General features: G+C 37.6%; 1 protein-coding gene across 2 annotated transcripts in view; it reads left to right on the top strand.

The window, feature by feature from the left end:
• The first annotated feature begins 428 nt into the window (after positions 1–428).
• NOVA1 (NOVA alternative splicing regulator 1) overlaps positions 429–15,367 on the top strand; it is a 161,873-nt gene continuing 146,934 nt past the window's right edge. For both annotated transcript variants that reach the window (XM_075712818.1, XM_075712817.1), the window contains exons 1-2: positions 429–564; positions 2,438–2,581. In XM_075712818.1, coding sequence (XP_075568933.1) covers positions 429–564; positions 2,438–2,581 — 280 coding nt within the window. The remainder of the gene's footprint in view (positions 565–2,437; positions 2,582–15,367) is intronic.

The following is a 15,367-nucleotide window of genomic DNA, read 5'->3' as shown; positions in this document are numbered from 1 at the left end:
CCTCTCCTCTCCCACTCACTCTGTCCTCTCCTCCTCCTGTCTCACTCTTTTCACTCTTTCCCCTCCTCCTCCTCCCCTCTCCCCCCTTCTCTTCCCTCTCTCGCCCCCCTCGTTCCCCTGTCTCCCTTCTCCTCGTCTCCTCCTGACACTGCACTGCAGCTGCTCCTCCAGCCCAGTCCTGCCCGCTTCCCTCCCTCCTTTCCCTTCCCTCCCCCCGGGTGCCAGATAAACAAGGCGCACAGCATCCTCGACAATCCCGGTCTTAGCTCTACATTTTCGAAAAGGACAAGAGAACGGGACGAGCCCCCTCCCCTCCTCCTCCTCCCCCTTCCTCCTCCTCCTCCTCCTCCTCCTCCTCCTCCCCCCTTCCCTCCCTGCCCCCCCACCACAGAAGGGAAGAGACAATTCTCCTCCGAGCAGCAGCAAACATGATGGCGGCAGCTCCCATCCAGCAGAACGGGACCCACACCGGGGTTCCCATAGACCTGGACCCGCCGGACTCCCGGAAAAGACCGCTTGAAGCCCCCCCTGAAGCCGGCAGCACCAAGAGGACCAACACGGGCGGTGGGTATATCCTCTGTCACCTCCCCCCCCCCCCGCCCAACCCACCCACCTCTCCGCTTCCCTACCTGCCTGCCTGCCTCCCCCCTTCCCCCCCAAACATTCCCATTTCTCTAATGTTATCATTCATCAAAATGGCGTCGGTTTTCAGCATCTACCGGTCTTTTTTATTTAATATCCACGCCGGGGCTGCACAGCCGTGACCCTACGGAGACGAGGAGGGAGCACAAGGGGCTCCTGCAGCCCAGCTCTCTTCCCTCGCCCGTTTAACGATGGGCGAAAATAAATGGCAGCTGGAAGGAGACGGCAAACGCGCTTCCCTCCTTCCACATCCTCCGGGTCGCAAGTTGAATTTCAGCCTCGCCGTGCGTTCTCCTCCTCCGTGGCCTCCCTTCTATTGTCAGCGCACACAGGGCGCGTGTTTGCCGGGCGGGGGGCGAGGGCTGGCTGGTGGCGGGGGGGAGTCGCCTCTCGGCGGCGGGGGGCTCGCTGGGTACCATCCCGCTCGTCCTGGAGGTGGTGAGTTCTAACGGGACCGGCATCTCTGCCCGGCCGCGCTGGAGTCGCCACAACGATGCGCCGAGGCGGGGGTGAATTCGCTTGCCCGGTGCCGAGAGCGGCGGTGTGACGGCGCAGGGTGCGCGGCTCAGCCCGCGGCGTTAATGCGGGCGGGCACGGCTGGCACACGCAGGCACTTCTCCTCGTCTCGGGGAGGAGAAGTAAGGTGAGCTGGGATCCTTCCTTCCGCCTAGGGGAAGAACCCAGCAACTTCGTGATAACGGCTTTCATGATAAAAATCTCGATATCGATGCCAATGGGACGATGCCTTAATTACTGGGGAGAGCCTAAGTCGGGGGAACCAGCGGCTCCTTATTGTCTTGCACTTCTTCGGAGCCGGTTACAGGAGGTCCTTAGACTTCTGGATTTACCAATGGGGTAAATCCAGACTGGATTTACCAGTGGGGTGAGGGGACAGACAATTGTGCAGGTGCCGAATCAGACTGGGAATCCTTTTTTTCTTTTTCCCCTCCATTCATTATATTTATTTTTTTTCCTGTTCTGGTCGTGTGCTTCAACACTAGTGGTAGGTAGGGGACTGGCATTGTCTGTCTCGTCACCTTTTAAGTGTATTTAAAACAAGTGACTTAGGCTTTTGATCAGTTGGGAAAAATTCTTCTTAATGTCCTTTAATTAATGAGCTTAAAAGAGATCATTGTCGCTTAAGAAGTGCTAAAGGAATACATCAGGATTACTTAGGCGAGTGATTCCATCCGCACCATGTTGAGTTGTTTTCTTGGCAGTGGCTGAAATGCTTGGAATAAAACCCCACATTTTGGGTGGGTTATTTGGTAGCAGAGTAGTCGTTTTGCTCACTTAAGAAGAATGCAGGCAATAGCTAATTGCTATTCTCATGTGTTTGCTAATGACAAACAAATAGCCCATCAGAATTTACAATTCATTCCTTCTTAGTTTTGGCATTTCTTTTGCAGTGTTTTCAAGCAAGGTTGTAGTTGTCACTAGGCACGTTTTCGTGCAGGGCTTTATTTTTTTTTAAAGGGTTCTGATCATTTCTGCATGCTGTGGTTACCATTGGGAAAAAATCCACCTTTGAAATATCATTTGGATTTTATTCTTATTCTTTTACGGAATTAAGGAATCTATGTGGATTCTTTAATTTGCTCGGAATAAATGTACATATTTTAAAATGTTAAAGGCATAGTCTGAACGTGGCTTGTAGAATGACGCAACTGGTTAGATGTAAACGCGTGAATTACTGGATGAGTTTAAAGATGTAACATTTTGTTTATTTGTGGGTCTGGGGAGGAAAAATCAAAGTTTGTAAGCCATATTAACCATGCATATCTCAATTTTTCAGAGGATGGCCAGTATTTTCTAAAGGTCCTCATACCTAGTTATGCTGCTGGATCTATAATTGGGAAGGGAGGACAGACAATTGTTCAGTTGCAGAAAGAGACTGGGGCCACCATCAAGCTGTCTAAATCCAAAGATTTTTACCCAGGTAGGTGCAAAAATTAGCCAATTCTTTATTTTTAAATCCCAAGGGATGTATGTACGTGTCAGTGTGTTTCATATATTGACGACTAAGCTTCCAGTGCAGCTGGAAGCATTATTTCTCAGAAAAGTATGTTACAAAGTGCAACAGTGAATGTAAATGTTCTGTCTGTGTTGGTATATGGAATGGACTGGGCACTAACTGATTGAAATATGTTCAAAGATGTTTACAATGTTTCTGCAAAAGAATACTTTCATTAAAATTTTGATTGCTTTGTTTTTTGGTTAAAAAAAAAAAATTCTAGCTTTAAGGAACCAACTTGACAGCTGGCGTAAAAATAATTGTTCGTTTGAAGTTTCCAGACATTGTAATGACAATTAAGTTAGAACGAGTAAAAATGAGAGGCTGCCTCTTAAAGAATGGGCCATTTACTTTAAATCCATTATGTACCTTCTTTCTGCTTCAGTGCTTTGTTCACTGGCTCTGGAGTGAAGTAAAGAGGATAAGTGCTGCTCTTTAGATATTCTTTATGTTATGTTTATCATGACAGTGGAAGAAAACTCTGTTATAAAAGTGAAATACTTTGGATGAATAAAGAAATGAGTATTTTATTAACTGTATTAATGTACAAGAAATAAGTTTTTAATATTTGCGTATAACGATAATAAATACCTGATTTAGCATTTATCCTTTGTAAGATTTCTGAAGAGGGGGTCTTACATAATGATATACAAGACTTTAGCTTCTGCAGTTGAATAATCATTCTTTCCTAAAGGTGAACAAATTAGCATTCTGTAATTGAACTTTGCTCTAGAGGACTTTTTAAAAGCTGTTGCGAAATAATAACATAGCTAATGCTTTTTTGGTGTTTTGATTTTGTTATTTTGAAGAGTAACTGGCGAATAGACTAGCTGTTCCCAACTCTCTTCTGTTGGAAAAATAAGAGCTGCTTTGCATTTGATCTAGTTCAACAAGATGACTGAATTCTACAAAATAGTGAAGGCAGTTGGTATGGATGTAAACAGAACACTAACATTGGAGCATTTAGCTTTCCCGTCTTCTAACTTTAGTGTCAGCCAGAAAAGGATAATTTTTTATTAATGGAGAGATTGTGGTCTATTTATGATGATGATTTTTGATGTGGAAATTTTAATGCACCTGTTGTACATCTCCTTAATGAATGTAGTTTATAATACTTAAATGTCAGAGGTTAAAGTGATGCATGTAGATTTTTCCTGTTGAAAGATACAGCTTATGAACTGATGCTTGTTGTCTTTGAGTTTTTTTTTTTCTTTTTAACTTTTCTTTAGAAAGTTAGAAAAATGGTCTTTTATTCTGAAAGGTATGTTAGGGTGGAAAAAAAAATCAATGTAGAATTGTGAAAACTCTTGGAAGAAATAAAAGCATTCAAAAGAGCCTGATTGCAGAATTAATAACATAATCTGGGTAAAGAGCCGCAATAGTAAATTAAATTCACTGTCAATAGATGAAAATGAAATAGATTTTCTGCATTATACATGAGGTGGTATCAGATATGCAAGGATGTTACAGAAAATTGGTGTTTATGAAGAATATTCCAAATACCAAATTACAAGCCTTTTCATTTTACTACAGTTTATTTACACTCACTTGGAAAGGACGCTCCAAAGATTAGATCTTTTGTTCTGTGCTCCAGCATAGTTCTTCTGTTTTCTGATTAAATCAGAATTACATATTTTTTTGTGTAGCAAATTGTAAAGATGCAGCAGGAGTAGCAGAAGAACCTTTGAAAAACAAAAATTAGCAAGCTAGAATGACATGAGTAAAAATGTTTGTGACATAAACACATTGTCTCTTAAAATCAGTAGTAATAATATAAATAACTAGGGCAGCAAGGCTCAAGCAGTTTCACTGTAACAGGTGCAAATGCAGTTTCAGTTTGACTTCGTACAGTTTGCTTTGAATTTGCAGCCACGTTGTGTCGTATAGAAGATGAGTGTTTTAAGGAAGTTGGCGACTGATACCTGCTAAAGGATGGAACAGGGATGAGAAATGGATTCCAGTGTGGCTAGCTCTCATTAGTCTTTCTGTTTGTGTTTGACGACCAGCCCATGGAATTTTCAGAGGTCCTGGCATTCCCTGAGCTGATGGCTTTTGGGTTTCTTCCAGACTCTTGTGCTCATATAGCATTAGGGAATACAAACCTTGTGAAATAGCTAATGTAAAGATATGGTTTATTCTTCTTAAGAAGTTTCTTAAACAATTATTCTGTTTTCCTAATAGAAGTTACTTAGTCCATACTTCTGATGCTTATGACTATAAATGTGTTTAATGTACATTTCACTGTGGAATATTCTCTTGTCGAAGCTTCTATGAAACTTTTCTGTATTTCCAAAAAGTTTTAGCACAGTCTGAGTAAGTTGCTGTTTGGAAAGGAGGAAGCTGGTTGTGATACAGAAGACATGAGTAGTTCCTATGATCTAATAGTGTTCTTTTTTTTTTTTTTTTTTTCCCCCCCCCCCGCCTCCCTCTGTGATATAGGACTTCAGTATGCAGACTGATTTCTGTTGGAATTATTTTTGTGCATCAAAAGGTGACATAATTACTGAAGAATTATATGGCAGCTCTAATTACAAGAAATTGAAGGAAAAAACCAGCTTTTCACTGAACATTTTAGTTTACAAAATAGGAAGCAGTACATAAATACGTTACCATCCACTACAGTCTTATTTTTTGAGTACACAATTTATTGTTCTCTTTTCAGGTTACCAGCTGTCTTTTTCTAATTGTCTGGACTTCTGCAATTTGACTTTGGTTATTGTGCTTAGATTACCCCTGATTCTTTTCTGTTCAGGCTTGTCCCCCTAGATTAGTGGAAATGAAATTAAAATGGCAAAATATGCCCTACTTTTAAACTAAATGGTGCTGATCCTTTCTGCAGAGAAGTACAGAATGTGTATTGACTAGTAGGATCTCTCCAAAATTTAAATACAGATGTAGCCATGCTACTTTAATATTAATGAAGTGAACGTCATAAAGAAAGTGGCCATCCTGTGAAGCTATTTTAATGTATGGTTTTATTTTGAATAATATAAAAAAGACTCGCTATTTCTGTTGTATTAAGCTCTCATTGTCTTATCTGTTTCTCCATTCTGAATTATAGTGAGCGCTGGACTGAAAACTACTCTGGACATACGTATTTTTTTCCATTGCGAATGCTGGCGCGCACTCTCACTTGCTTGCTTTCTCTCTCGTGCACTCTTGCGCGCTCTCTGCGCTCCCACCCCAGTCTTGCACATACACACGCGCGCACACACACGTGCAAAATTATGTTACGTCGCATCATGTTGTTTATCTTGCAACAGGATCTTGCCTGGTCTGAACTTGGTGCTTGAGTGAATTTGAGCTCGGTCAGTGTTTTTCAATTTATTGGAATATGAAGTAATATGTGTACTGAAATTAGATCATATTAAGAACAGAGATTAATAAAAACATAATTAAATGGGGATAAGGTTTTACTGCTTTTAACAATAGATTAGCTGTGTTGTTTTTATAGCAGTTCTCTAATCAGTAGTGATCTAAATGTTTGGAGAATACAAAAGGTAGGAGTTTCCTCCCCCGCCTTGTGTAGAGAGTGTATGAAGCGTTGGGTGGCTATGTTATGTTTTTACCAAGTGACTTGTATTTAAGATGTTTTGTGTTTGAATATCAGATTTTTTTGAAACATTCATGTATTATGGGAGATCGTCTACCTAATCTTCTTGCAACTACCCTTCTGAAAAGTGTCTTTTTCTGACTCTTAAAAACCTTTCAAATGCTTTGAATGTGTAAGTAACACAACTTTAGAGGAATTTATAATTAATAAGTTCACTTTCTGGCTTCATTACTCCTATTAAACTGTAAGGAAGGGGGAAGGTATGATATATCAAGCTTGGTTCACCGTTACTATTTCCTTTGTATAATAAAGGAGTTGCCATATTAATTTGTAACTCTAAAGAATTAACTAAAGTCTGGTAGGGAAAAGAATCTGTTTTAAAAATCAGCGTTTGAAATAATGTTGAAGTGAAATACTGCTTTTTCAGCTATGGAAGAGGAAAAAGAGTAATGGAGTTAGAAGCGAGAATGGCGGTAGTTATTAGCTGTCTGTTGTCATGGTTCCTTGAAGGTGGTTTGTCATACATCAATAAATGCATCTCATTTTTATTCTTCATACTTCTGATTTTTTTCTAAAGTGTTAACCTGAAGTAATTAGAGACTTCATAAGTAGATATCTAAGATCTTCAGATTCTGTTGTAAACATTTACTTATGTGAATAATTTTGAGGATAATGGGACGAAGGAAATGACTAAATAGTGAATAGAGATTTCAGAGGTGGAATCTAGAGCTGTGTAGGCTTGTAAAGTAATCACTGGAATTACTTTCTACTAGTTTAAAAAAAAAAAAAAAAAAGAAGACTAACCACCAAAAACCCCCAAGTGTTGATTGCCAGCTGTTCAGAGAGATAATTCTCAGTTGGACAGTTGTCCGTTGCCTGGTTACTGGAACAGAATAAAAAAAAAAGTTAGCTTGTTAGCTAGCAGATCCTTAGTATTTTACATTTAAAACGAAGCTGAAACTGAATATGTAATTTGGTATGATCTTGAGTTTGTTACATATATAACTTACCCAGTGTATGATCACTTAGTAGCTTCTCATTTGGTAGGCTTAGAGAAATTTTGACTGGAAGTTTAAGTAGAAATTTTGGACTGATTTCTTCTACATGTAGGGACTTAGTCATCTGAATGAGTGAATAAATTTTGACATGGAAAATGTCTTTGGTTTGCAAGAAAGAGCTGTGTCTTTGTCTTGTATAAGAAAGGTTTAAAACAACTTGTGGTAGATTTGGAATGGTTAGTCTAACTTTAAGAAATTATACAGACTAACTATATGTGCACTTTGGCAAAATAAAGAACAAAGCGAGGATGGCTGTTATCGCAGGGAAATGCCATATTTAACCATTTTCAACTTTTTTCTTGTGATTGCTTTTGACTAGTTTTCAATGTAATTCAAAACAAAGTGATTCACAGTAGATTAGAAAACTTATGTAGATGAAGGTGCTTCTAGTAACAGTACTGTTTTTTGATAAAGTTGATATTTCTGTAAAGCAGTTGCTCATTAAGAATATCTGTTTTCTAGACTCATGCATTCTGGGGGAAAAACTTAAGAAAAATAGCCGAAGTTGGAATGCATTGAAAATTTAAAATTTTCCTCTTTGATAAAGTTTAAAATTTCCATATTTTGATGGCATTTTGCAGATAGGTCAAAGTTTTAATGGATGTTTGTCAGAACATAGGTCTTGGAGCTAATATTTAAAAAATATAAACAGGGAATGTCTGAATCTTTTAATTGTTTTCCTCTTCTCCCTTGTGCAGTAAAAGAAACGTGTTCTCACTTTTCTTAATGGGTCCAACCTTGTAAAAAGCAATAGCTTTTTCAAATACTCTTTGATCTTGTTTGTTCTTTAATTAGTTGCATTAACTTAAATATTGTCTTCAGTAGTTGACCACAGAATTTATTTCGTCAGTGATCAGTAGCTTTTGGGCCAGGGAGAAAACCTTGGATTTAGTGAATTTGTCAGACTGGCTTTTAGAAATGGAGCATAGAGGGATTTGGGAGGAGGGCTTGCACCTGATTGCTGTCTCATTTCCGTCTTTGGACACAGCTCTAGCATAATGTTAAGCAACATCTGTAAAGATTTGACTGGGAAACATCTCTCTGGGACTCATCATTGCATCCTGAAGCAGGTGCAGTCAGCTTTGCAGTCCATCTTGAAAAGAGGTTAGTTTGTTTTTTAACATTTTTCAGTAGGCCAGTGGGAGTTAATGACTTGGTGAAGAGTATGGTAGTTGTCTGTTGTCCAGTGTTGGAATGGTGCAGGTAATTGGGCTGGACTGGTGAGAGCTGTGGCAGTGTGCTTCTCACGTTGCACTGCAGCTGCTGTTGATCTTAATTAATCTGACCCTCAGAGGCTGCAGTGTCATGGTATAAAACGCAATACATACTAGAAACGGAAAGGCTGCTTTTTCGACTCTTATTGACGGTCATGTTTCTAGGTAGGCCTTTTGGTTTTCTAATTGGATTTGTTTGACACTAGCATAAAATTCTTAATGCACTTCAATCTAAAACTGTAATACATTTTTCCTGTTTACCAAATATATTGGTGGAGTAATGAAGCTGATAAACATGTCTTTGAAATGTCATCGTTATAATGGACTTAGCAAAAATATTTGTGTTTATTCTGACAACAAATACAACTGTCTGTAAGTGAAAAGAGTTATGTTGTTTGTGTCTGGTATGAATTTCTGGTGTGCTGTAGTATGTTCTGTAGTGGGGTGTGCTTGTGCTGGCTGGCTCAGTCTTGTGATTCTTTTAAGAATTTCTAGTAACTTGGAAATATGTAAAATTGGAACTCGATATTTGGCAGTTGGAATAAATGAGTGTGCTGTGCATGTGCGAGACTATTCATTTACTGTAGATATACTACTATCTTCTTCCTGACTGCATGACACGGCTTTAGGAAACTATCAGGTTCCTTACGGTCACCCTGGTATTCAGGGCCATTCTATCTTTCCATCCCCCAAAGGAAATATAAAACCAGAGTTTAGCCTACAGATCTTTTAAATGTTACATTACAGATTTGTAAGGTTCTATTCCATCCTGGTTTTGTTTTGATTTCAGGGGTATCTGCATCCCAATTTGTGATTCTTCATAACATTATAAGGATTAACTACATTGCTTGTATTTTCATTTAAAAATAGAGACATGATTGTCAGGATACTCTGTTTTAAATTTCCCCTATATTTAATAGACATATTAAAATATTTTACTACATAGTAAAATGACAACTATCTAAATCTGCATCCCCACATATTAACTTGTTTTCACTTCAACATATTTGATAATTAATTATCATTGAATCTGATTGGGGTTTACTTAATATTAAACGTGCTGTTCTTGATTATAGCCAAGCATTAAAATTCATTTGCAAGTACTTAACTGGTCTGATTGAAATGTCAGTTTAAGGCAGTATTCAGAAACACATCTTTGGAAGTCAGCTCCCAACTGTACAATGCTAACATGTCTTCAACTTCTGAATATGTATTTACCACTCTTTGCTTGAGCTAGTTATGAGCAACAGTATTGTGTGTTGCTGCTCTTGACTTCTGACTTTCAATAAATTTTGCATAAGGCTTAAGTGTTCTGCAGAATTGGTGGAGAAAATTAAGTCTCCTTCATGAAAGGCCAGAGAACATAGGTTGATGTATGAAGTAGCTGATGTAAATAAATAGCTATGTGACCAGATAGCATTTGAAAGAATAGTATGTTAGGGACCAGGTTTAAAGTTATACGTTGGTGATATGAATGATCTGGGGTCAGATCCCTTGTAAGTGAGGAAGAGATACCCTTGTCAACTTATGTATGTGAAAGTGATTATGTAACACTAGCATTTGTTGGATATAAAGAAGCATGAATCTCAAGACAAAATTTCGTATTTGCCTGGTCTTGTAGGTTTTGATTGTGAAAAGACTAAACATCTGTTTTTCATCATTGATCTCTCACTGCATCCTGCAGGGCCTGTCATCTCAGCATTGACAGGATCAGATGAAAAATACAATCGATGTGTTGACATTTTTTTGAGAATCACTCAGGTAAGATTACTTGTTATACAGAACTACAGTGAAATTCATGGCTGCTGCTAATGTTTCACCAGTTGGAGCCTTTGCATTCTCAATCATTAATTAAATTAGATACTGAGGTTCTCTGCATGTTCCCTTGTTTCTATTTTAAAAGCACTTTTTGTGCCTTGCTCAGTGCCATTTAACTCTCTTGTAATTTCCCACATAAAGAGCTTCACACATTTGTACTATTTTCCCCCACTTCCTAGAGTGGCACCTGTTTGCTTGAATCAAGAACCATAGTGCACACCTCCAAAGCTCTTGGAAAATTTGTATGTACATGTATTTTACTTTATTTTCAAGTAGTGACTTTAGTTCTTTTTAGACTCTTCATTGGCAATACAGGGAAGAAAATTCTCTGTAGAGAACCAGATAATCAGAGGCAGCAGCAATTTATCATCTTCCTAGTGTGCTCTAAACTCTGATTTTCAAACTGTACATGAACAATTACAAACGTGACTGAATATACAACTATGGAGTCTTTCTTTTTATAACATAAATTGTTGAAAATATTCATATGAAGTCATGCACTGGAAAAGTAGGAAATGGCGTGTGTCCATTCAGTTGGCTTTGTTGAGCGTCCAGTGTGCTTATGGAATTAAAACTATGTCAGAGTGTATTCCTGAAGAGTTGGACAGTGAAATATCATGGCTGTGAGGAAAGAGGGAGTAAAGACCAATTGGGCCATATGCCGTGTTGGAGCTTGATCTAGCTGAGGTTTACATTTTGTCCCCACCCGTAATCTGGCATTAGGAAACGCCAGAGTGTAGGTAGGGTAGTGTATAGTAGTAGTAGCAGCAGCAGCAATTCAGGTGCTGCAGCACATAGCATTTTGGTAGCAGTATTGAACTGGAGTTATAGAATATTTATGTTTTATTGTAATCTGGCAGCCTGCCAACAGTTTTCCTGAGGAACATTAAAAAAAAAAAAAAAAAAGAAAAGGGAAATAGGTGGCTTTTTAGCAGTTTATTGACCTGGATTTGAAGAAAACTTCTGTGGAACGAGAGAGGCTCTTCCGGCATTCTGTCTGTGCTGATTTTCAAAGGTCTGCAATGAAACGCTGCTACTGGATGCCTTAAAGCTTTATAAAAAAATGAGTTGTTGCAATGAGAAGTGTTAGACATAGAACATGTATGGGGTTTGTTTTGTCTTGCATGTGTGTGCACACTTCATTCTTTGTATGTCTTCTATTTACTGTATTAGATGAACACTTGGCAACTCTGTCAATCTAAAGTAAAAATTGGGTTCCCCAGGAATTCATTATAATCATATCACTTCCTAACTTCCGAGTCTTTTACTGTGCAGTGCAGCATACCTAAGTTTGCAGTTTTTGTCGAGATTACTGTTCCTCAAGCAGCATATAATTTCTAGCATAGTGAAATGCTCAAAAAAAAAAAAAGACCCAAAAAAGGAAGTGTTAACTTTACAAAGTTGTTGTTCCTCCACCCCGGGATACAAGTTCTTGTCTTTTTGTTTAGGTTGGTAATGCCAAGTGCTCATCTAGTATTTGCACTGTTTTTAACAATAATAAAATATGTACTTTATAATTTTATAAGCTGTCTAGTTCTGTATGGATCTACATCTATGACTAGCTGTTCTAGTAAGTGCCAACATGATACATTAAATGAATAAATTCTTTTTTTCTGATGAATTGATCCCAAATAATGAGGAAAAAAATGGGACAATTTTTGCAGTGAGCAGGTAAACTCTTAGGATTGGACAGGAAAGAGCCTCTGTAAAAAGGAATTTACTTTGTGTAGCCAACAGCTCTTCATTTTACTTGAGTTCATCATGAGTTCTTTCCCTGAATAACTAATATTTAGAAGAAGGAAACAAATGGTTCCTCAGGTAGCCAGATTTTAAATCAGTCAGGTTAAAACCAGTATTTTTAAGTGTATGTAGAAACCCACATGTAAGTGCTAGCCTCAGAGCTTTAGTCTTGCACATTCTTGAGGAGAAAATCAATGAAGTGGGCAGCTATATTTGTCCTCCTTTAGGTTTCCTGTACCTTTAAAAAACAAAACCTCTCAGTTTATGCAAATGTTTTATAATCTTCTAGTCTTAGAGACACAGAGTGGATAGTGGTAACAAGGTCAGTGTTTGAATTAAATAATAGATTTATACCTAGTTAATTTTAATTTTTATTTTGGTTTTTAAATGGTACTTTGATTAGTAATTAATCATTCTCTTGTTTCTATATTATCTTTTCCAATAGTTCATGTTTTTGATAGTACTTACTATTTGAAAGAATGTGGGGTTTGATGTTCAGAAGTGGTTCCAGTTCTGTCCTTCACATTTCATTAGCTTAGCGCTTTCTGATTTGGAGGGTACAGACATGAGAAGGGTACAAAATTTAGTCATCCATATTTGTAAAATAAGTACCTTGATTTTTTTCCCTTCTCCAAAACACATGTGTATGTTCAGAATGAGGAAAAATAAACTCCTCATTGTTTATCTACTTTTTGTCCTTTTTTGATGGACTAACTTATTAATATGGTGCATAAGTGACTACCATGCTTTCAGTGTTGGCAATCCAGGAACTTGTTAAGTTTCATCTTGTGCAAAATTCTTTTTTTGTGTTTTCTTTTGTAAAGAAGTGTCTGCTTGTAAATTTTGGCAGCTTTGTTTTGGCTGTCTGAAGACCATTGATTTTTTTCATTATTTATTTATCTTTAAGTATTTGGCTTTTTACTAGAATGACTAGTTCTGATGTGGGTGCCTTGTTTCTCCCAATACAAACTTTCAGAAGTGATGACATCAATTTACTAAGGGTTGCGGTATTTCAACTGCAATTAAAATTTAATGACCTTTTCCTAAAAAATACGTATATAGTGAAATTGGCTTTTAAGGTAATGCAGGGATTTTTTTCTGTGAAATGTTATTGCATAGGAGATCAGAATAGGCGATCGTGATACTCTCGATAGTTGTAAGCATGAAGGTGTCTTAATTTGGATGTTTTTTCCCTGTCGAAGAATCTATGAAGACAAAACTAAGCAAGCGTGCAGGGGTTTTGGTGTAAATTAGTATATATTAGTAGCGCTATTCTTGTGTGATGAGGTGTTCGTATTGTAAAGTATGCTTACTTGGGAGATGCAGATAAGCTGATAATGGCTATCTGATATTCAAGTCAAGTGTACTTAAAACTAGAAGTATTTCAGAAACTAATATAAATTTCATATTTGTAGTATGACCTACTTTGGTAGGTCTAGAAAGAGGTGTAATGTTGCAATGCTAATTTAGAGGAAAAAGTGGTGTAACATATATATATGCACACACACTTATAAAAAGATGTACTGAATTGTTATGCAGTTTATTGGCAAACCAAGGGAAAATTATGTCATATTTTATGTGAAGTGATCCCAGTTTATAAAGAAACAGATGTGTTGAACCATAGTGCAGATTCAGATCCATAGATATTCTGGAATCCTTGTAGGTAAGTCTCATTGTAGAGGGAAAGACCAAGGTATCTTAGGACATTTGAATAGACTTTATATTTCTGTATTAAATATTTTTTAAAGTTTTACTCTGCTTTAAGCAGGTTCTGTTGTGTTAGTCCCTTGAGAACGCAGCAGTTTTCACATAGCATTTAAATGCTGTTTTCTAAGGGGATTATCACTTCCCCAATTTCTTTTTCCCTTGCTCAAAGGCAGAAGATGGTTTTCATATTGGATTTCTCTATAGATGTTTCTTCTGGGTAGAAATAACTTAACTGGTGTCATCTGTTTCAAGGTGTGGAATGTCCCCTACGTTTGCCCCCTTCCATGGGGGAAATTGAGGAACCTTGCTGGACAGGCCATCTTACAAATGCTGAAGATTGTTAGAAAGATATATTTAATCCAAAAAATACTATGTGTATGTTGCTTATTTGGGAAAAAGCCGGTGATTCAGTCTCAAGAAGTATTTAATTTCAATTTTTAATCTTCAAGTTTTTTTTTTTTTTGAGAGCTCCAAGCTTTCCCTCCACAAACCTTTAAATTCTGAATCTCAGAGTAGTAGTTCAACATGTTCTAAGTGCTGGAAAATTTGTAGTTCATTTTGCAAGCAGTTTAACACGCATCTTCTTTTTTACTTCCACTTTTATACTTGATGTTCAGAATGGAATTTCTGCCAGTAAAATATAACCATCACTCTGATGAATTCAGATTTTGTGGTAAGTAAAACTCCCCATTTTTAGATAGGGTGAAGATTTTTGGAAGTAATCAAAACCTGACGAATTGTTTCCCATTCTTTGTGTTGCTTGAGATCAAACATTCCACTGAAGTTGAGCATTTCTTAAAGTTGTCCGAACTCTTTATATATGTGGGTTAGTACAGTGAGATATAGTTGTTCCGTCTTTCCACTGCTGATGTTCTATTACTTTCAGCAAAAAGGAATACAAATTCTTTTTCTTGTCTCTTAAGCGCAAGGGCTGAAAATGAGAATTTCTTTCCTATTTGCCACTGCCTCCCAGGAAATTGAGTGGAGATACTCCTATGAAGGCAGTAGAACTACCAGCAGTTTCTATATACAAACATTAAATTCAGGTAAGTACTGAATTTACGCAAGGTGGAATACACATCCAGTCTACATAGTCCCATATTAGTGTGTTTTCACATAGAGGTAGATGAATAGTAGTGTATGTTTAAAAAAAAAAATCTGTTTATGATTCCAATTTAGGTCTTTTGGTAAAAGACTTCTTTCTAAGGGTTTTCCTTTTTCTAGCAAAGGAATGGTGCTCATCTATGGTAGTTAACATGTGCTGCTGCCTTCTCCTCCAAGAAGGCATGTGTTCTCGCCATTTTCTAGCCTCGCAAGCAATTGTGATTGAACTTTTCTCCGCTCGATAGAGCTGTTTGAATCCATATTTGGAGATGTCTGTCTTTCTATATTAATTTTAATATAGTCAAGTAAATGATGAATACAGGAATAATGCATGTGCTTTGGTGAGGATCACATAGGATGCTTTTTCAGTTATAAACAGATGTTTATCAAAAATAGGTATATAATACAGATTATCAGTATGAACTTGCCAAATATATGTTTGTCCCTTTTGGGATAAGAGTTTTATAGTCTTTTTTTTTTTTTTTAGTTCATGGTCTCTTTACAAGAAAAATTACAT

This window comes from Pelecanus crispus, chromosome 6 (assembly GCF_030463565.1).
Source record: "Pelecanus crispus isolate bPelCri1 chromosome 6, bPelCri1.pri, whole genome shotgun sequence".
In the NCBI taxonomy this organism is placed as follows: Eukaryota; Metazoa; Chordata; class Aves; order Pelecaniformes; family Pelecanidae; genus Pelecanus; species Pelecanus crispus.
Note: the sequence above shows the minus strand (reverse complement) of the source record. Positions and strands in the feature narration are given on the sequence as shown.